This window comes from Lygodium microphyllum, chromosome 1, assembly GCF_053477565.2.
Source record: "Lygodium microphyllum isolate KBCC chromosome 1, Lygodium_microphyllum_v1.1.10, whole genome shotgun sequence".
Lineage (NCBI taxonomy): Eukaryota > Viridiplantae > Streptophyta > Polypodiopsida > Schizaeales > Lygodiaceae > Lygodium > Lygodium microphyllum.
In genome coordinates this window covers 34,389,181-34,411,949 of record NC_141135.1, presented here as the reverse complement: position 1 = coordinate 34,411,949, position 22,769 = coordinate 34,389,181, and the positions used below count along the sequence as shown (strand labels likewise).

The 22,769-nt window shown below is 43.6% G+C and overlaps 1 protein-coding gene across 2 annotated transcripts in view; it reads left to right on the top strand.

Moving 5' to 3' along the window:
• The window catches only part of LOC148040988 (bifunctional protein FolD 1, mitochondrial-like), an 83,106-nt gene extending 60,905 nt beyond the window's left edge, over positions 1–22,201 (top strand). For both annotated transcript variants that reach the window (XM_087675344.1, XM_087675346.1), the window contains 4 exons: positions 373–683; positions 1,379–1,615; positions 21,259–21,426; positions 21,557–22,201. In XM_087675344.1, the coding sequence (XP_087531470.1) occupies positions 373–683; positions 1,379–1,615; positions 21,259–21,426; positions 21,557–21,736 (896 nt within the window). In that variant the 3' untranslated portion in view covers positions 21,737–22,201. The remainder of the gene's footprint in view (positions 1–372; positions 684–1,378; positions 1,616–21,258; positions 21,427–21,556) is intronic.
• The last annotated feature ends 568 nt before the right edge of the window (positions 22,202–22,769 follow it).

Here is a 22,769-nt window from a genome sequence, read left to right as displayed (position 1 = left end):
GGTGAAAATTTGAAGACAATTTCGTACTAATGGCACCTTATTCTGATCATGATCAGACAACAGAGGAAGATAAAGATAATGATGATGATGATGATGACCATGCAAGACACATGACTGCTAACAGATTCTTGGCATGGAGGGAGGGAGTCAATGGAGTGTATGAGGTGGCATAAATTGTTGAGCTCTGGATTCTCAGTGGATTTGTATTACGATATACTTACGTCTTGCATTTACAGTTCACAAGCACTTCTCTCTAATTATTCTGCTGCATATTACACTTCTAATGTATAGATCTAGTTTCCTTTATGGAAGGCCTGGTATTTTACTTTTGTAGTCTTTTAATGAGATCTAAGGTTCCACTTCTGATGGCAGGCAATAAAGCAACAATCATTGATGGAAAGTCTGTGGCAGAGAAGATCAAACAAGAAATATCAGCAGAAATTGCAAAGATGAAGGAAGCTGTTGGAAAAGTGCCTGGTTTGGCAGTGGTGCTTGTTGGTATGCGTAAAGACTCTGAATGTTATGTGCATAACAAGACCATTGCATGTGCAGAAATAGGGATTGTCTCTTCATGTACAAGGTTGCCAGAAAATGCAACTGAAGAGGAGATTATAAATGTTATAAGACATTATAATAATGATCCAGCAATTCATGGAGTATTGGTGCAGCTTCCACTCCCAAAGGTTTGTAGACATTTCTTGTGCATTAAATCTGTACTGTTATCAAACTCAAACTAATGCTAGAAGAGTCTATTTTAGGTGAGAAGAAGGATGGTGTTGAATCATACTCATAGAGAATATGAAAATATGAAAATGAGAGTTTGTAAATCTCTACATGCCTTTTAAGTACTGCTGAGACCTATATCCCACCTTGGGAAATTCATATAGCTTAGCTGGCTTCACTATCACTGTGCTGTATGAAGTTTTTTACTGATTTGCAAAACTCCATATTTTTCTGAAGTTGAATGGGGATATATATCAACTGGTATTTTTTGTTTGCTAGGATCTCAACATAGATAGGATGAAGCTTTTCAGTAACTGCAATCTTCTATCAAGCAATCAATTGTGAAGTTTAAGAGGATTGCAGAAACACTCCTTATCAGAAAAATGGTAGCAGGCCTGTGTCAGGAGCTTTTTACAGAGGAGACTAGGCTGGCTCATTTTTGTTTTCAATGCCTGTAATAAGAATGTATTTATGTAGATAATAGTTTGGATATTCAATGGAGCAGCTGCATATATTCTTTGTCTAGTGGTTTGTTACTGCTTGAAGCCCAATTTTCTTTAAGTGCTGCTGATTGCACTGTTCTGTATAAATGTGCCATGGTGGAATTTTTATTTCTAGTAACTCATTGTTTGTTCTTTAACGTGGGCTTTCACAGCATCTAAATGAGGACACCATTTTCAGCTCTATCAGCTTAGAGAAAGATGTGGATGGTTGCCATCCCTTAAACATAGGAAATTTGGCTCTACAAGGGAAGCTACCTTTGTTTGTTCCTTGTGCTGCCAAGGCTTGCTTACATTTAGTCCTGGGCACAGGCATTTCATTGCAAGGGAAATACGCTGTAGTAATAGGATCCAGCAACATTGTTGGGCTTCCGACGAGATTGCTGCTCCAGGTAACACCTACTGTTAATCCATGTATCTGATTTGCTAGGACCACTTATGTATGGTGTTTTGCTGCATTTGCTATGTTTTCTAATAGAAAGTTCCCCTGCATTAGTTAATAAAGCACTGTACAACCATGCGTTGAAAGCAAATAATATTATTCCTCTTTTGGCCAGCTGCTCGTAGCGTGGCTAGCATTGTACAAATTACTAATGAAGTAAAGGTGGAGGAATCAACTACTGGGGAGGAAATACTCGAGTGTATGTCAGAAGCATGCTGAATGGAAAAGGGCGCAAAGGCCAAGAAGGTATGGGGGCCATTGATAGCATGGGCAGATGCACTCACAGCTGTCCTATTGGCATTGAAGTGTATTATGAGAGATGTCCAGATCCAACAAGTTTAGACTGGTGAAACATGCTGTCCAGATATTCCATGCTGCAAGACTGGCAATAGATCCTGTCTTTGACATAGGCGCAAAGTAAGAAGGTGATTTTGTGTTTGTGTATACATATGTTTGTGCGTGTGAGCGAATGGTGTGCATCCTCTTATCCTCAGCCCTGCTTTGTGTGACCTCTGTATTCTCCCCTTTGTCTGTGCACACTCCAGCAGGTTTTCTTCAACTGCAGTCAAATGGTCCAAGTAAGAGAGAAGGCAATGTGACCACCACATATAGTCGTTCTTTGTCTGTAAAAGCCACCTTCATCATAGGCATATTAGGTGGAGATTAGGGTTTTTCACACTTGCATGAATTTGTCCATGGGGGTTTGCGAGGGGGGAAAATAGCAATTCACAAAGATGGTCGAATCATTATCATAGAGAGGTGCCTGTGATGGGTCACAAATGATGAGACAATTGAGATTTGCTGCATAAGTTGCAATATGGAGCCTCTCAAAGTGCAGTGAATGTGGGAGTGTATGATCAGACTAAAAGAAAATGAACACGGAGAGAAGAAGGAGAGAGAAAAGATACAGTAGAATGCAGAAATCTACAGTGAGTGAACGCTGAAATGAAGAAGGTAGATATGTACATGTGCTGTTGAATGTATCTCCATGAGACAATCTCTCTTCCACTTGAAAAACCAAAGCGGAGATGACCAAAGGCTGGCCAGCCTATAAATAGGCAGAAAAATAACAATAAGATAACCAGGTTGGCCAGGTTAAATTGGTAGACTGCTGCAAACAAACAATCGCAGCCACAAGTAATAATAAAATGATGTTGTGCTGAAATGCCTATGCCACATGGCATCTACACAGCCTGTGTGGCCAGCTTGACTGCCCGGAACTGTTGCAAAACACCAGATGACTGCATAAAACTGCCCAACCTATATCTAGGAAATGCATGGCTATGCCTAAGAGTGCTAACTATACAACAATAAACTGCCAATGCCTGCCCAAGGGATGAATAAATCTCTAACAGAGCCATGAGGACTTCACACAGGCCTATTTTAGGAGACCTTCAAAGATGGTGATGCCATCTTATACATAGAGGCTAGAGTGCAGGTGCTTGCCTACAAGAGATTAGAGGTTACAAATGGGAGAATGATCTATTAGCTGGAGATTTTAATGCATGCACGCCACAAAGATAGGTATCGTTCTTCAAGAGTGAGGACCCTATTGCTCTCAACAGAACATCACAAAACACTATAGACTGCTTAGCCACTGATATTAGGGTTTGCACTCAGCTATAACTCTGGTGCATGAACCACTAATTTAGTCTCTTTAAAACAGCCCCAAAAGAAATTAATGCTAAATTACAAAAAATAAATGGCTTTATTTTTTGTAGTAGAACAAATGCACTCCCAATCGTGTATAAATAGGAGTCTTGTGTTTGTGTATCCCCAATTCCTTCATTCCAACTAGCTATCATTCAGCTCTCTCATTGCCCATTGCTGCCCCTTATAGAGGACATTGCCAGTTCGTGGAGCCTTGTTTGAGTACTGTGCTGCTGTCCCCCCTAGGCAGCTGGGTGACTTGTTTCCAGCCACCCTCCTGCTGCATTTTCAGGTTTCAGCTGCCGCCCTGCTGATTTGGGACTCTTCGCACATCATCAGCTGACTGGTGACCAGTTCTAACACACTACTGCTGTGTTTATAGCTGTTCCTGGCTGCCCAGCATCTGCCATAGCTCCAGTGCCTGTCACTTACACTAGAAGGACCTGCGTTTTGCTGCCAGTGCACTTTTGGAGTTGCTGTACGTGTATTACAGCTATGACATTGCAGGCTGCCCTACTGGTTGCCTGCAATCTGCATTTTGCTGCCTTACAACTACCTCCACTACCCACATCATAAGTGATCATCATTTTTAGACATCTAGAGTACTGTTGCCACATTTTAGGTTCCATTTGAGTACAATACACTCTGACGACCACTCCAGTCACCTCTGCCTTGGTCCTAGAGACACGGAGGCTTGAGGCCCACTGATTATATATCTTCATTCTCAGAAATTCATTGTTATTCAGCCTTCTACAGATTGTGTTCAACATGTCGTTGTATCCTTAGCGTTTTTAACCTCTACGTCTTACCCTAATGAATGTTCTTTTGGTGCTTCATCATCTCTAAATCAAACTTGAATTCAGAAGTTCAATTCCCACCTATCCCACCCATTTCACAAAATCCTTTCATTGTATATGCACATTGATCCATACCACAATTCACCACATCAGGGAGTGCCAGATTATTAAGAACATATCCCATAGGTTACATTTCTATCCCTTGGTTGGGTGGTGTTGATGCTATAGTGGTGGGAGCTCCACTCCCAAACTAAGCACGAATAAAAACTTGCATGCAATGGTATCCCTCTCATTCGAATTGTGCCCCTTACATCCCTACTGTCTGTTGAGAAACCATATCCTTCAGTACAGTTTCCCTCCATTTCTAGTTTTGGTTTTCATTTACAGCCCCAAAAAGGCTTTATGGGCATTTTTTGAGAAAGTTGGGCACCACGTAAGAGACTTCAGTGGGCGATACTCTAGATAGTCTATGTGTATATTTATGGCATTGACACTACACATTCATTCACACCCACATTCATTCCTTCTGATGTTTTGTCACTCTCTTCCTCTCCAATGTTGCTCCCACCCCACCTGGAGGACATTGTAGTTCGTGGTCTACATTTCTCCTTGCACAAGGCATCCTATCTTCCACACCTTCCAGGCTATGTTTTGGGCTGTAGATTCTCTACCTTCACCTAGCAACCATCTCCACCATCTGGTGTCAGATTGTACTTGTGTTTTGGCTGCAAATTTTCTTCCTCCACCTAGCAATCATCATCTCCATTTGGTGTCAATGGGCACCTGCGTTTTTGCTGCTAGATCACCCTCTCTCTATCTAGTGACAATGCTCTCCACTTGGCGTTAGTCTCTTAGCCTATGTTTCACAGTTTGACATCTTCTTGGCATCAGCTCCGGCTCTGGCAGGCACTTGCTACCTTAGATATGTAGGTTTTTGTAGTTCTTGCTCCATTAGGGGTTGGACTTCCTCATTTGGCAGGCCGTCTTGTTGATCCTCAACTTCCGGGGAGTACACATTTGTAGCTGGTGATTTTCTTCCTTGACTTTGACGGCATCTAAGGATTGTGTTCCACTCCCTCGATAGCTATCCTTCACCTTCAACATACATCTTCGACATCCTACTGCCTAGAGAACTGCGTATTGCTCTCTTCACTGTGCAAATTCCTTTCAAGTGCTGTCACTTGATTCAAACAAGACAGTGCAGTCATCTTCAGAGCTTCGGCTCCATTGTATCAACTTTGTTTACTTAGCATGATTAAGTGCTTCATCATCTTTTTCTTCTATGTTTTCTGAGTTTCTTTTCTCTCTTAGTGTTTGCCGTATACACTCTGAGTTTCCCTCTGCAAACCCTATTGTTTCTCTGGTTTGCTTTCAGAGCAGTCATATCATCACATGGTATCAGAGCATATCTCATTTCTTGACACTATCTCATAGGTGGCGACACACTTTGCAAACATGTCAATACCTAGTGAACCAATCTACACCTTTTCGACACATACATCACACATTGGTCAGTCACCTCATTTGGGGGCAAAATACCTAGAGTTACCATGGTAGGTACTTTGTTGTCACATGTAGCGCCTAGTCACTCATAGTTTTATTCCATACCACCCACTTTCTTGACTCACATAGCCTTGTATGTATTTTCAACCAAGAATGTGTGTACAGACAAGACTTGTTTCAACGGGTCTAACTTTATCACTCCGTCAAATTTGACGTGGCATGTGTTGGACTCTCAAGGCTTGTGGAAACTCATTCAAGAGCAAGAATCCCAAGTTGGCCCTCATTGGTTTTCATATGAGGTAGTTTGCTCTTGGAAGAGTAGAATCGCAATAGCCATTGTTGAGATGATGTAGGGTCTTACACACACACACGCGCGCGCGCGCGCGCACACGCACACACGCACACACAGACTCTCTTTTTTTTTTGTAATGGATGTTATATTTATAAAGTACTAAACGACAAAAGAGTTACAAAAGTCATGGCAAAGATGCAGAGGAAATTGCCATATGCCAGGGAAGTAAGTCCTCCCGAGGGAGTAAGTCAGAGTGCCGAATGAGATCTATCTGCCAATGCAAGAGACCTTTAAGCCTAGCGATATGTCCCTGAACATTAGAGGCTGAATAAAAAAGAAAAGCATTCCGAATGGTCCAATTGTGCCAACAGCCCTAGTATCTAAGAAAGTGAAACAAGATCTTTATATGCGACTATGCCGGTGTGGGGTATTTGGGCCGCACAAAAACCCAATCAAAAGGGCTTAGCGAGAAACCAACCATTGCTCGCCAAACCGCTGACAAGAGTGACGAGATTTTCTTAGCGAGAGGGCAAGAAATAAATCGATGATGGGCCGATTCCACACTGGTGGTGCAAAATAAATAATTGCCGTTGGAGATTCGACGCTTGGAAAGGACTGAAGCAAGAGGAAGACCACCAATCATCACCCTCCTAAGAGAGACCTTGCATTTGAAAGGTGTCTTGTTCAACCAGCCCTCCATCACAGTTACCTTCCACCACGACTGAGATTTACGCAATCCCCATACAGTATTAGCTTTAGTAACCAGCCATTGATGATCTTTAATCAGAAGATGATACACCTGGTTAGCTGAAGCCTTTTTCAAATTCAGCCGGCCTGCAAGGTCCCAGTCCTGCCAGGGACAATCCGAAGCAAGGGCAGGAAAGGGTTGTCTGCTCTGGAGCACCATCAAAAGCTGTCCCTATAAATCACGATATCCATGAGGAATCCTGAAAAGCCTCTTGGCTGCATAAAACGATATCAACACATTGTGACTGGCAAGGGTGGCATCTGCGACTGAAGTCAAGCCCAAATGTGCCATGCGGTTAAATTTTGGTCTGAGCTCATGTTTGCCTTCTCAAGAAAGTAATCGTGAGGCTACCAACAATTCCAGTTGAAAAGAGTTAGTAGCTAAGTGGTCCTCCGCTGGATGCCACTGAGCCTTCTGGAGAACCAATTTCCAGAAACATACCAAATGAGCAAGTAGGGATGATGAAGGACTAGAAAACCGAGAGTCTACATTAAGAACATGCCACCAGGAGCTCCGAATTTGGGTATTACCATGCACAAGCCCGTGATCCTCAAGAAAATAACGGGCTATAAAGACCCACGGGTGATGATTCAAGCACATGGCACGAAAAAGAGACCAATGGAGTGCTAGCATATGAGTTTCGGCATCCAAAATAGCCCCACCACCCATGCGTTTGGGGGTACATGCATGCGACCAAGAAATCCATGAAATGCCTGCATGCAAGGAGTCCTAGCTCGAAAGAACTTATGAGTCTGACAAGCACTATCTTGCAAATTCTCAGTCAAATTTTGCAATTTGGCCCGCTGATAAGATTTCAACTGAAACTCTTTAATAAGATCAGCCAAACGCGTAGCCAATGGCAGCAGAAATACATCATTTGGAGCCTCCATCAGTAGAGATCGAACCAAAGCCAGTAATTCCTCTGCTGCTTGTTGACGATGCCGACAAAGAGAGGCATGATGTATACCATACTGCCGAACAACCCGCTGCACATTAGAGAGCAATCGTTCAAAGGAAGCATTGCCCTCAGAGGAGAAGTCCAATAAAAATCTATCAATCAATTGCTATATATAACCCTGAAAGATTGAATGCTTCAAATGAGACGAGTTGAAACGCAAAGGGAGTCTATCCAGAAATTGCTTAAAAGGTGCAATGGGTTGTACAAACATCTCAAGCTGTAGAGGAAAATGGTCCGATAAGGCATATTGCTGCAGCACTTTCATTTCTAGCATCTCAAGAAGAAAAGCATAATCCTGCATGATGTACATGCGGTCCAACCGCGACCATGTAGTTGTATACTGCGCAGAATCAAAAGTAAACCCTGTAGAAGAAGGGTGTAGCCATGACCAGAGATCTTGTTTAAGTACAGCAAGAGTAAATGCATTCCACACACGGATTTCCTGTAACGTGTCCATTTATTATCTTCAGGACACGTCTTAGCAGTCCATCGGAAAGGATGTCTAGAAAGCTCCGCCCAGCACTCCCATGGAATGTTACGGGGTTTGCGATCTAGGACTTTCCGCGTCTGCTACGTAGTGGAAGTATTCCGGCTGTTCCCACTTAGGACCAACCTAAATTAGTGTTTTTCCTATTGGTCATTTCCTAACGGCAACTAGCATCAAACCCGAGCGAACTACTTTACGCAAAACCCCCAGGTCCGAAGCGGATTCACGCTGCACTTGGTTCAAGGAGAATGGGAAACGAGAGGGATGCGAAGCTCAACCTCTCTGCTATAAGGCATAGTCCCATTCCGTTCCCCTAAAACAGCGTAAATCGGAATCATCTATAACTTAGACTCTAGGTCAACGCTCTTGCTGTTCGTATTCTTTGACGATCTTCTGGCTGTCCATCGTGATTTGAGAAAAGTTCTCGGCCAACTGGGACCACCCATCTATAGGACGGACCTATGGCCACATCCTCCGCACTTTTCTCAGGTTGTTTTAGTTATTTAATTACCTAACACATTTAGTTGGACATGTATCAATCAGCTTTCTTAATTAACCCGTTAGGCACTGGTTCCTTCATGTAATCATAGCACTTGACATAGAAAAGCAATGTCAAACAAGTTCCTTTTCAATAGGTTATCATATTTATCTTTGAAATATATAAAGTCCAGCCCGTAGGCTTATCCATAATCCGTCCGAAGGCTATCCAGCAATCCATAGGGATTACTAATCCAAGATTCCGCCCATAGACTAGTATGCGGGCCTCGAGATCCAATCCCGAGTCATGTTAGCCTCTTGTGCAGGGCCCCCGGAAGGCGAGAGATTTACGGCCAGAGCCCCCCCTGGCACCCAAGCGTCCTCCTACTCCAAGTAGCGCTCAACGGAGAGACCTCTCGCGGCGGATTCAGTCCACCTTCCCGGCGCGGTTAACAACCCCCTTGGTTAGGGTCAGGCAGGCAGTCGGGGGTAATTGAAGCTGCCTCTCCCTTCAGGCCTTCAATCTGAAGCATTAGATATCTATTTATTCTTTAATTCTTTGAGCAAACAAAGCAAATCAGTGCTCTTAAAACTGTTACAAGCACAGACAATTTCATTGGTCGTTATTTTTGGCCAACTGCTAAGGAGTGAATCCTTCTTTCCGAATGCATCCAGCACTCGATCTGGGATCAATTGCGACTTGGCAAGATCCCCAAGGGTTTGTTTGTTAACCCTATATCCTGGGTTAGGGCCGTACCCTATTAACCCGACTTAGTCAATACCTTAAGTTCATATATTATTCCAATTTATCGATGGGTCCTTTGCTTCCAAGCAAATATCTAATCCCCATATCTTGGTCACTTTACCTAAGAAAGGTACTATATCAGGACAATTTTTCATCCTCTTGCAAGATAAACTTGCGTAAGAATCTGCCAATTCTCATTCGAGAAATTGGCCATTCCCTTGTGATCAAATCATAAGATCTTGCGTCTCTACAACTTGTTGCACAAGTGTTGCATCAACTATGGGACTATTTACCCATCGAATGGAGTCACGAAACAATCTGTTCCTGATTGCATTAGGCTGACATTGCCAGTCCTAGGGTTTCGAGTTTCATTTTCTTAGCGAGAGATTCTTAGGAAAACCCTAGATCACTTCTCGCAAGTATGTTCCAATGTCCCTACATTACGTGAATGTGGGCAAGTCTTTAGGGTATCGGAGTTTCAGCTTTGGTAAAACGAGCAACTAGGTAATGTCCCCAACGTGCTAACCCTAGTTAGCTCTTTGGGCTATGTTGCATTGAATTAACTCTTTCTAAACGAGTCCCTTCGCGGTTTTTAGGTGTTTAGATTTAAACCAATTTAACTTGTCTATTCTCGAAGATAATTACGCTATCATTTCCGTAACCACATGATTTATTATCTATGGATAAGTTGAATTTCAATCCTAACTTTTCGGATTAAAATCAAAACATACGATAAGTTATAGCATAATTCTATTTGATCTCTTTATAACATACATTCATGCTTCTAAACTTTAGGGTTTTTTTCCCTTTGAACCATGCAGCCTTTTCTAACAATTACGTAGTTGAAACGATATTTATACCAATTGACTAGAGTTATGCAGCTCAAGAACCATTTCATGCCTTGCAATTTCCTACGGATTATTAGCACTTTCCATAATGACTCATTGCGAAGAAGATATGTCTTAATAATGCGACATGCAATTTATACTCCCATGCGTAATCGAAGTGCACTATCATAATTCCATTTTGTAAACATGGACATTAATCTAATTTCAATTCATTGCAATGCATAAAAGCTAGAAATGCATTTATGCTCCCTTTATTTTGTTCGTTTTACTGAAAAATTCTAATGACTGAACTCTTCCGTTATGAGCTAATTCTTTTAAATGAACCAAAGTTTTTAAGATGAAAAATGCATCCTATCTCCAAAAATCATCCACGCACGCTCGAATTATAACAACGTAAATAAAAATTAGGAAGAAAAACCTGGACTTATGGTGAGATATCCACGTGGATGTTAGGAGACGATCCTCCTGCGGCTGTGCCTTGTGCCTTCCTAGGAGCCATTGCGAATGCGGCCTTTCCGTCTTAGATGCAGATTTATGTCCTTGGCCGTCTCCTTCGCACGCGTAACTTCCCTTTGTGACAGCTTGCACCGTCTTTCGGAAACGGTTTTTAGAAGGTTTCCTCCTTAAAGTAGGGATTTCACGATTAGGACCTTACAACCGTCAAGAATGATGTTGTGGAAATGCTAAGGGCTTAAACTCCGGGTTTTAAAAAAACCTGCTTTGTAGGGTTGATGGGAAAAGGATTTTGAAACCCGGAAGTGAGGATTTCACAAAAAGGGGGTGCTTAAACCTCGGGAGGGGGTTTAAACGGTTTTAGTGGATCGGAAAAGGAAAGAATGAGAATGTATAACTCGCCAGTGAGGGGTTAAATCATGGAGTAACTGGGCTTTTAACCCACTTGGAAGGGTATTAAGAATGGACACGAGAAGGGGGCTTTGGATTCCTAGGGGCAGGGGGGTGTTTTAGCAAGCCCACATGAACCAGGGCTAGGAGGGAGGCCACAAGAAGAATTTGTGGTGGGGGGTGTTATATGAAAGGGAGCTTATGCCAGCTCCCTTTTGAACTTTCAAGAAGCTTCCGAAAAGGGGCACATGGAGGAAGATGACTCCTCTGGGCGGCGTGATGATGGCCAGGAGGCGGGCTGTGGCGGCAGACGGATGGCAGCGGCGCTGGTGTGGCAGCTTACGGCGTTGCAACGACGTCCCTTCTCGGCAGCATGGCAGCTCAAGCTTCTGGGTAGCAGCTCAGTGTCCACTCCTCTCTCTCACGGTGGTGCCCACTTCTTGCTCCACGGCAGTATCTCTATCCCCTGGCTATGCCCTATATCATTTATATAGGTGAGGGGAGGGGGATCCTCCCTCCCCCACGCGTCAATATGTATGGCCTTCCCCCTTGCGAGCTCCAGGAAGGAGCTTAGGGGCTCATGCTATTCCCTTTTCCTCCAGCACGATAGTCGGCTGGAGGAGAGAGGGATAATCAATAAAAAAATTTGTCATTATCCTAATCTTTTAGCCTCCTAAGAGGAGATTTGTATGCAAAATGCGTGCTTTAGATTCGTGAATGTTACACTCTCTCCCCCTTGGAGGAATCGAGATGTCCTCATCTCGAGATAAACTGGGGATATTGATGGTTGAGAGTGCTTTCTTCTATCCAAGTGGCATCCTCCTCGGGATAATCTTTCCACTGGACGAGGCATTCTCTCAAGGTTCTGGATCTCAGTTGTCTCTCCCTAACATCTAAAATCCTGTCAGGCCTTAGTTCAAGGACTCCTTGACTAGGCATTACAACTTGTTGGTCATCGAGTACATGGTTAGGATTAGGTACATAGTTCTTCAATAGGCTGATATGAAATACATTATGAACCTTTAGGTTCTCAGGGAGTTGCAATCTATAAGCATTAGGTCCTAGGCACTTGAGGATCTTGTATGGGCCACAATACCTTGGACTTAGCTTCTTGCAATCTCCTAAGGATAGGGAACTCTATTTTGGGTGTACGCGAATGAAGACCATGTCTCCTTCTTCAAAGACTCTATCTTGATGCTTCAAATCTGCGTATGCCTTCTGTCTATCCTTGGCAGCTTGGATGTCATGTCTTATTGACTTTATTTGGTCATCCATCTCTTCCAACATCTGCCTTGAAGCTTCAACCCTTAAGGTTGGATCTGAGAAGTTTAGGGGGCTTCGACAGTCATGGCCATACAATGCTTGAAAAGGGGTCATCTGAATGCTTTGTTGGTAAGAAGCATTGTAGGAAAATTTAACCAAAGGCAAGTATTGAATCCACCTTTTTAGCTCACGACAGCAATGTGCTCTAAGCATATTCTCGATAACTTGATTGACTCGCTTTGTTTGGCCATCCGTTTGGGGATGGTAAGCTGTGCTAAAACAGAGTTGAGTCCCAATGGCTTCGAAGATAGCTCTCCAGAAGTGTGATGTGAAGAGAGAGTCACGATCACTAATGATTCTTCTGGGTAGCCCATGTAGCTTGAATATCTCCTTGATAAACAACCTTGCAATGTCTGAAGCTTTATAGTTTGTCTTTATTGGAATAAGGTGTGCAACCTCAGTCAGCATATCAACCACAACCATGATGGAGTTGTATCCTCCCTGAACTTGGGATAGGCCAACAACAAAGTCCATACTGATGAATTCCCATTTCATTTGGAGAATGTCAAGTGGTTACAACTTCCCTGGCATTTTGACATGTTCGGCTTTGATACGTTGACAAGACAAACACTCCGTGACATATTTGAGAATGTTACCTTTAAGCTTCTCCCAATGGTAGCTCTTCCTAATTGCATTGAGAGTCTTGGCATAGCCAGGATGTCCTGAGAAAGGGGAATCATGAGCTTTCCACAATATCTTCTGCTTAAGTGATTGGCTTGTTGGTATACATAGCCTCGTTCTATAGTAGACAAGTCCACTATTGACAGAGAATTCATGATACTTAGCCTGCAGCTTTTGGTCTTGATCCTTGATAGAGATCTCCCTTAGCATCGTTTGATAGGCTGGATCATGGCATGCTTCCTCTCTAGCTAACTCAAGTATTGGGTTGTTTGGCATGGATACCTTTGTGGCTAGAGATCTAGCTGTTGATGGATTTTGCAAGATTAGAGAATTAAGGAATGCCTTGCGACTGAGTGCATCAGCAGCTACATTCTCTTTTCCTAGTCGGTACTTGATTTCAAAGTCATACTCTTCTAGCACTTCAATCCACCGACGTTGCCTCATGTTGAGCTCGTTATGGGTAAAGATCCACTTGAGACTCTTATGATCAGTCACTAGAGTAAACTTGTTACCCAACAGGTAGTGTTTCCAAAGCTTTAGAGCATGGATGACAGCTAACAATTCCAGATCATGCGTAGCATAATTCTTCTCATGACTCTTCAATTTCCTTGAAGAGTATGCTACAGGATGACCTTCCTACATGAGCACACATCCTAAGGCAAGCGTGCTAGCATCTATTACTACCTCGAACTCCTTATTGAGGTCTGGAAGTTTTAGGATAGGTGCTGATACCAAACTTTGCTTCAATCTATTAAAGCTGGTTTGTTCGGGAGTTGACCATGCAATGGATATTTGCTTCTTTAGTAAGTCCGTCAGAGGTGCTGCAATCAAAGCATAGTTTTTTATGAAGACCCTATACCATCCTGTCAATCCAAGAAAGCTGCGTATTTCTTTGACAGTTGTTGGTATTGGCCATTCTAGCACATCTCTGACCTTGGTTGGGTCCACTGAGATTACTTCTGCTGATACGATGAATCCCAGATATTCATTCTGACGTTTGAAGAATGCACACTTCTTCATCTTAGCATACAGCTTATGTGCCCTCATTGTCTCAAGGACAATCCGAAGTTGGGGTTCATGATTTTCTTCATGTTTAGAATAGACTAGAGTGTCGTCGAAGAAGACCAGCACGAAATCATCAAGATATGGCCTAAAGATATCCTGCATTAACCTGTTGAAGGTGGCAGGTGCATTCGTAAGCCCGAATGACATAACTAGGAACTCAAAATGCCCATATCTTGTGTTGAAGGCCGTCTTTGGGATATCTTCTTCCTTGATCCTTATCTGATAGTAACCAGACCTGAGATCAATCTTGGAGAAGATCTTCGTACCCTGAAGACAATCAAGAAGCTCATCTATTCTAGAAATAGGGTACTTGTTCTTGACAGTTGATTGATTCAACCCTCGGTAATCAATACACAGTCGAAGTGTTCCATCTTTCTTTTTCTGGAACAGTACTGGAGCTTCCCATGGTGAACAGCTAGGATGGATATAGCCCTGATCTAGCAGTTGCTTGAGTTGTTCCTTCAGCTCAATTGCTTCCGGTATGGATATTCTATAAGGTCTCTTTGCAATTGGCGCAGCTCTTGGTACTAGCTTGATCTCATGATCCACTTCTCTTTGAGGCGGGAGTTCTGTCAACTCTTCAGGAAATACATTCGCATATTCCTTTAGCCAAGAAGGTCCTTCGCTAGACTCCTGCTTTTGATCTAACTTGTTGAGCTTAATCAAGTAGATAGGTAGTCCCTTTCTGACTCCCTTTATAATCCGAGATGCTTTGGCCAATTGGATTTTTGGATTTCCAGCCTCACCTTGAGTTGTGACCAATTCCCCTTCAGAGTTTCAAAAGGAAATTTGGCCCTTCCCACAATGAATGTGGGCGTCATTAGGCTTAAGCCAATCTATTCCAAGTAGACACTCATGGATACCTAGGCTCATGACTCTGAATTTGACCGAAGTCGTCTTTCCTCCCAGAAAGAATTCCACCTTAGCAGTTTGCCTGGTACAAGTAACCTCACGACCATTTGCTAATTCCACAAGGTAGGTGCTTCTACTATGATTATTCCTAATCTTTTTGCACAAGCTGGTGAGATAAAGGAATGTGTATTGCCACAATTAATCAAGGTCTTGAAACTTTTACCTTGATAGTTCGATGGTGTCTGAATCATCGAGAACTGGCGATTCGGCCATTTCTTGTGTAGAGCAGCATGGACTGTCGCCCTTTCAAACTCTGCTTCCATGGTCGGATCTTCTTCTTCTTCGCACCTCTGCCTATTGGCAATGCAGACGGTTCTTCCTCTACCTCGGGTAGCAGCTTCCTGTCCACAGTCTGTTCCTTGGAAAGGTGCTTGGCGATGTGCTCCTCTAAGCTTGGGACATTGCCTCTTGAAATGACCGGGCTCATTGCAGTGGAAACAACGGAGGTTTCGACCATTGCTTTGAGTAGGAACAAAGTTGTTGACGTTATTAGTCCTTGCTTTCTTTCTTTGTCCCTGATTCTGACATTGAACTCTCTTCATTTGAGGCCTGAATGCTCCTTTGTTCGGGTCATTATAAGACCAAGTTTTGTTGCCTCTTGGTCTAGCCTGCACCTTCTGAATTATAGGGGCAGCTCGAATGAGTGCGTCCTGAAGTTCTGATGGGCGCATCGCGATTCAAGACGGGTATTCACTGGCGGATTTAAGCCGGCATAAAATTTTGACACCTGCTATGTCATGTCCATCTATGGCGCATACTTAAAAAGTGAGACGAATTTAGAATAGTATGCGTCAAGAGTGAGTCCCAGCTATTTTAGCTCGTAGAATTCATTCATTTTCTGCGTGCGATACGCAGGTGGTAAGTATCTTCCCTGCACGGCTTTCTTCAGCTTCTCCCAGGTAACGGATCCTTCCGCGATCCCTTGATCTCTGCACCATTGCTTCCATCAAAGCCTAGCTTCACCGGTGAGCTTCAGCTTGGCGAGCATAGCCTGGTTGGCGGGTGCAGTACCGGCTGCTTCAAAGTAATCCTCCATGGATTCAATTCAAATTTCAGCATCTGCTTGGACGGATCTGCCTCTCCCGTCAAATTCGGGCGGCTTAATCTGCTTGAGAAGAAACTTCTTCTCTTGGATTATAGCAGTACTTGATGTAGGAGGCGAACTGGGATTCTGTACTACCTGGGATTGTGCCTGGATAAAGATTTCTTAACGTTATTACTCGTTAAATACTGTGAATTATATTCTGTTTCCATTTCAGCTATCGACCAAGTAATCTAACCACTTAACTTCTTATCAATTCTTATGCACAAACAAACATTGATAAAAAGAAGTCTTATTGTATTTATATGGGCATAGCCCTTTCGGAATATAACATTTCCTGCGATGATAAGCCAACTGTTTACATTTAGTTTGGGGAGAATAATGTTGTATTACATTTATCTATAGGAACTAAATAATAGTATGGTTTCGGGTCATGGATCTTTAGGAATCGGTAAATCATTGGAACCCATTCTTCTCATGGTGCCCCAACACTTTGATCCTGTTGGCGGGGATTACACGGGTCACTTCCTCATATACATATGAGTTCAGCTCAACCCTCCGACCTCAAATATGTAAAGTTGAGTTTACGTGAGCTTCCACAAAAATGAACAGCTTCACGACTTTCAGGTTTTCCAACCACTTGATCCTCTTTACGTTGGTCTGAAGATATGCAAACCGATGGGCAGCTATATAGTAGATTCCTGAGGTACCCGTCCATCTTCGTTCCATGTACGCGAATGATACAAGCCTCTACATAGAGAACGATGAGTTGATGCTGGAGAGAATGAGGCTGGCTCTTGACCTGTTCTGCGTTGCAGCGAGAGCGAAAATCAATTGGTGAAAGTCGGTTGGTTTTCTCACAGACCCAAACTCCAGCATGGAGTGGGGCATCCACCTGGGATTTAGATGGGTGAGCAGAGGGCAGACCGTCCGATACCTAGGGTTCCAAATGGGACTCGACATCACTCCTGCCCAATAGTTTCTTCCTGTCCTTGATTCTATTCAGAGGAAACTGACCTACTGGAGCACGGTTTGCCTCTCACTAGCCAGTCGAGCCCTGGTGGTTAACCAGGTCCTCCTAGTGACGGCCTGGTACATCGCCTCGTGTTGGTGCCTCTCCTCATCGTGTGTAGTATAGCTTCGCCGTCTAGTGCGGAATTTCCTTTGGTCTGGGTCTGTTGGCTCGAGGGATTCCAGGGCCAAGGTGGCATGGGCGACCATCATACGACATAGGTCAGAGGGAGGGCTTGGGATCATAGACCCAGAGTATCAGAGTATGGCCCTCTTGGGAAAGCTAGTTGTCTGCGGTCTCACACCAGGCGGGCAGACCTAGAAGGTCTTATTGTAGGAGGGTTTTCAGGATTGCAAACCGAGGCTTGGTGGTGAGTGGAGGCCGTCCCTGAGATGGATCTTCACGTCAGCCCAGATCACCCCCCCCCAGATCACCTTTCCTTCGCAGCCTACTCTGCGTGTGGCAAGGCCTCCGTAAGGCCCTAATCCAGAGCCCCCCAGGTTGCCAGGAGGAAATAGACCGTCAGCTGGTGATCTGGAACCTCTAGGTCAAAGATCAGGAAGGGGCACATATAGGTGAGTGGCCCCACATACAGTGGGTTGGGTGGGAGGCCGGCCCGGCTCGTACCATCAGGACATGGCGGGAGGTGTACAGGATGGCGGATGAGGAGGTGTTGCAGCGAGTATCAAGCTGCCAGAGAGGAGTGGAGTTGAGGAGAAGAGAGATAGACGCAGCAATACCTCTGGAGTGGCTTGCTCCCCCGATACGAGAGCTGATAGAGCCCGAGGAGGTATGGGCAGCTAGGTTTTCACCAGCAGGCATCCCCCTTTAGGTGGCAGGTAGAGTGGGTAGCGCCCCACAGGGGACTTTCTTCGCAGTTCAGGAGGGGGGACGTCTGGCCCTTGACAGAGGGCATCAGGATGAGGGGATTGCCACCCTTTTGTGGAGGAGGATTCGGGTGGTGGGTCTTCAAGGGAAGACATGGCGACTAGACCCCTATGTTTTCTGGAAGGAGCTCAGGGAGTGGCGCCTTTGGACCTGGGAGGGCAGACCACTCGATGAGCTGGAGTGGGATCCAGGAGAGTAGCTATGGCCGGCCTCTGCGGTCGCCAAAAAGCCACCTAGATTCCTAGAGTACATTGCCAAGATTGGCAGACATATACTGATGCAGGAGGATATGGACTGGGCGCCATCACGCAGCAGGCATTGGGAGGAGCACAGCATCACGGAGCCCTTCCGATGGACCTTCTGGCGCCGCCTATGGAATAGCTGGAGGCCAAGGAGGGTGTCGTACTTCTTATGGCTAGTGGCACATGGAGGTTTGGTGGTGGGAAGTTGGCTTGCCCAGATGCAGGAGGGAGGCTGTAAGCACTGCACCCAACAGCCTTTGGAAACCCCAAAGCACTGCCTTTGGTCATGTGAGGAGGCGCAACTCGTGTGTAGAGGAGCATGCCATATCCTTCGACGTATAGCACCCAGCCTTGGGTGTATCTTATGGGGAGCTTTCTGTTGGCAGGCAGTCAGCTAGGGCCGTCACCTTTTGTATGAGGCCGAGATGCAGGACACGATATTCATGATCGAGGCAGGGTCGTGCGCAATGGTCGGTCTGGAGGCTCTACCCATCCGCCAAGTACTGGAGCCCACAGCAGACCGCTCGGAGGTATGGGAGATCATAGGGAGTCTTACTGGATGGCATATATGGAAGGCGCGATGCCAGGAGGCTTTCGGCGGAGAGAGACTTTCAGCACATGCAACCTTAGCAGAGCTCTGGACCTCCATCATCCACTCCCTCCGTGGCCGATGGGATCAGGCGCAGGGCGAGTCCAAGGCTCATCAGGAGCTCCGTGGTCACTTCATGCGTACTTGGGGCAGCCAAGGTCTGTTCTTTGTGATGCAGGTAGGCAGCCCCATTTGGCGATATACAACACCCCCCCCCCCTCCCCCCCCCCTCCAAGGGCTTCTTGCCCCCATCCCCCCTAGACTGCCTGAGAGGCTTGTATACATGATGTATTGGTGACTTTGCATCAACTCCAGCTAGTCTGTTGAGCATGAGCACTCTGTTGTAATCAGTTTTTTGAGTAATCTAATCAGCCACATTTTACTTGCAAAAAAAAAGAAAGTAATTAGGGCCATGAAGTGGTCATCAGTAAAACAGCAAGGATGGGCCATCTAGAGAGGATAAGAAGAGAATATAAAAAATAGAGAGAGAGAGTACACCCAAACACAACACAAACTGCAGAATTACGAGTTCACATGCAGTTTCAAGGGGAGCTGATCATAAAACATCCGCAAAATCTGGGAGAATCAAAGTGACGACAGCCAACAAACACTAATAGAGGCTGAAAACATTGTCGCCTAGTTTGTAGGATCACGAAATGCTGAAAACATAAATGCAGATTGGAAGAAACATGGGCAGCAGGAGCATTAAATGCAGTCATTCAGCCTTACAATATTGTGGAAAATCAAAATGCAGACTGTAGCATGAAAACTCAAAAGATTGCCGGCTGAAAACAGGCAGAAACTGGTCGCCCAGGCTGTAGCAGATAGACGAAGGCAGATCAGCATCAGAAAACTGTGAGAGCAAACTGTCCACAGCATAAAACAGCACCCAAAGCCCGAACATGGACATTTGATACCATGTGAAAAGTGGGTGCAATGATGTGAGCATGGAAGACTGCACAACACAAGAGAAAAGAGAAAATAGAAGAAAATTGCAAAGGGAGAGCTTAGAGATGTACTTGGAAAATGGAATCCATATATCAAAACATGAGAGACTTGTGTACAACAAAGAGTTAGTGGCTGTGTGGGCACTGGCACTAGCTACCTCTCTCCAATAGGACATGCATTGAGAATCTGCAAGTGATGAATGATATAGAGTGAGGAGGGAGTGGAATATATATAGGCAATAAATAATGCCATCAATGCATCAGGTCGGCCAGCAATAAACGCTGGTTGGCCAGCCATAAATGCCAAAATCACTATAATACTGTCAAATACAAAATGCCTAAAATATCTATAATACCCAACCATTGAACCACATGCCTAGACTCACTTGGGAGATGACAAATCTACTAGCAACCTCATGCTGAAGGATGTCTGACTTCACCACGAACTGAAGTATCCACCAAAGGAAAGGTGTAGACAGCAGTGGAAACCAGCAATCTGCAAAATAAGGATGGGCTGAATGGAAGGGCAGCCTTTTATTTATAGATGTGGATCCTCCCAAAATTGGGTTAATTTACTGTTTTGGGGTTGTTTTAAAGAGCTAATTGAATGTTAAGTTTGCAATGCATTTCTTAACTCAACAAGAGAACAAACATTCGTTTATGCCTTAAAACCATGTTCATTTTCTTTCATGTGCTTGGAACGGCTTCTCCAGTGTATATTGTGATTATTTTTCACATGCACCATCTCTTGATGGTCCTGAAAAATTCTCATTTTTGAAAAGGTTATACGCTGAACCTGCAATATTGTTTGAGACCTGCTTTTATCTTAGACCAAGCTTCTCTTGTACACATCAGACGACCATGGGCAGGGATTTATAATTTATGATTATCGTGTTTTAATGCCAAGAGCTGTATACATGGATTTACCATTTTGTACTCGATGTGTTTGAGGCAATTAGGATATTGAACATCTGACTGACAATGAGTTGTGCTTGTTCTTTTAATGAGAAAGGAAGAATAGAGGTGTGTGCTCCTATGAGGACTGCAAGGGACTCGGCAAGCTTTTGGTTATATAAATATATTATGATTGGATGGATGAGTGGAACAGTGGATAAGTATTTTGCCAAAACAGAATTCCAATTATCCTCTAAGTTCTCGGGATGCCTAAGACACCCAATTTTTGATTGCTCTCAACTCTTTGGTCTTAGACTTTGACACTTGAGCAAGCTTTTGTAATACTAGTGGATGCCTTCTAGATGGCTTACTAAATATGGAACTTTTTCAGGCTGTCTAATGGTTGTCTGTTGATCTAGTAATCTTTCAGGCTGTCTAATGGTTGTCTATTGATCTAGTAATCTTTGAGGGGTTTTGTACATTTGTATTTCATAGCTTTGTCTGATTCAAGTGCAACCTGTTAGGAACAGATAGAACCCCATGTGCATGAAGTGGCTAGTGAAATAGTACATAATTTAGCGTGTGTTAGTTATTGAGGGCATTAAAGTTTTCTTTTCTTGGTGATCACAGCACCATAATGCTACAGTGACATAATTTAGCGTGTGTTAGTTATTGAGGACATTAAAGTTCTCTTTTTTTGGTGATCACAGCACCATAATGCTACAGTGACAACGGTGCATGCATTAACTGTCAATCCCGAACGGTATACACGAACAGCAGATATTCTCATCTCAGCAGCTGGTTCTCCTAACCTTGTGCGTGGACATTGGATCAAACCAGATGCAGTTATTCTAGATGTGGGGATTAATCATATTCAGGTGCATGTTGTGGTTATTGTTACAGCTGGAAGTTAAAACTGATGAAAAAAAGATCACTTTAAATGATGGCAAGTGACAGCAATTTTTATACTGACAGTTTCTAACTCTTGGCATTTTTGACCACCTTCAGACTTCACCATCATCCAATGACTTCCAGCTTATAGGCGATGTTTGTTTTACCGAAGCTTGTAAAATAGCATCTGCTATAAGTCCTGTCCCTGGAGGTGTTGGACCTGTAACTATCGCTATGCTTCTGCAAAATACTATGCAGGCAGCAAAACAAATACATGGTTTACATAACTTCCTCTAAGATACTGCCCTCTTTACAGGGCAGGCAAAGACTGTTATACAGTTCTACATATTAATGCTCAAAGCACAACTTTGCTTGTAATTTATAAGGGTGCTGCAGCTCCCATATTGCAATAAAGCAATGGAAATTTAGCACTCGATCGCTAGATCGATTTGGTGGATATTATGGGATGTAATATGTCATACACTAGGAAGGGATCAAGGAGGGTTCTCATGTCTACTCCACCTTGTAGTAGTTTCCCCCATCTCTCTTCCACTCTTCTCCAATGTTGTGCTTGAATTTGAGGAATTTCTGCTTGATAGGGCCGTGATAGGTTGTGGTGGTGTGCATCTAGGTAGTGTAGTCCTCCTTGCTACCTTGACATGCAATGCTCTTTGTATTGCGAGCTCTTATTGTGAAGTGGATGACATGGGGAGGAAAGGGGTATGTTTGTAGAAGCCCATCTTGTTTAATGTAAAGCCAGATTGGGGGTTACATGTCTTTATATAATTTATTAAAATTTCAATTATATTTTATACTAACCTAGCCAAGGATTAGGAAGTGGGAGTGTATGTCCTTGACTAAAATTTTCCATTGAAGAATTGAATCATATAAGATTGTTGAATAATTAATAAAGTACCTTAAATTCAGTAACTAATTATAAGAACTATAAATTTTAAAACATATAATGATTATTTTAAAAAAATAAAAAACTTGTACAAATACATTGAATTTGGTATATTAAAAAATAAAAATACAATTTATACTTTGAGAATGTATATAAATGAAAGTTTCTTAAAATATACAAGGGGGGTGGAAAAAAAGTTTAGTTTTGTTGAAAGTAGTCCTTAGAAGTCTTTTTAGGCCTCAGTATAAGTGAAGGGAGGAGGGTTAATACTTTGCTACTAATGCATATTGTAGGTATCATCATAGGACGTGATTATCATCTCCATCACATCTACAAAGATACTAGAAAAACCAAAACCCTGAGGACTTTAAAACTAGGTTGACACATGCAGCCACCTTCAAGTTTTTGGGATTTCGTTTATTGGAC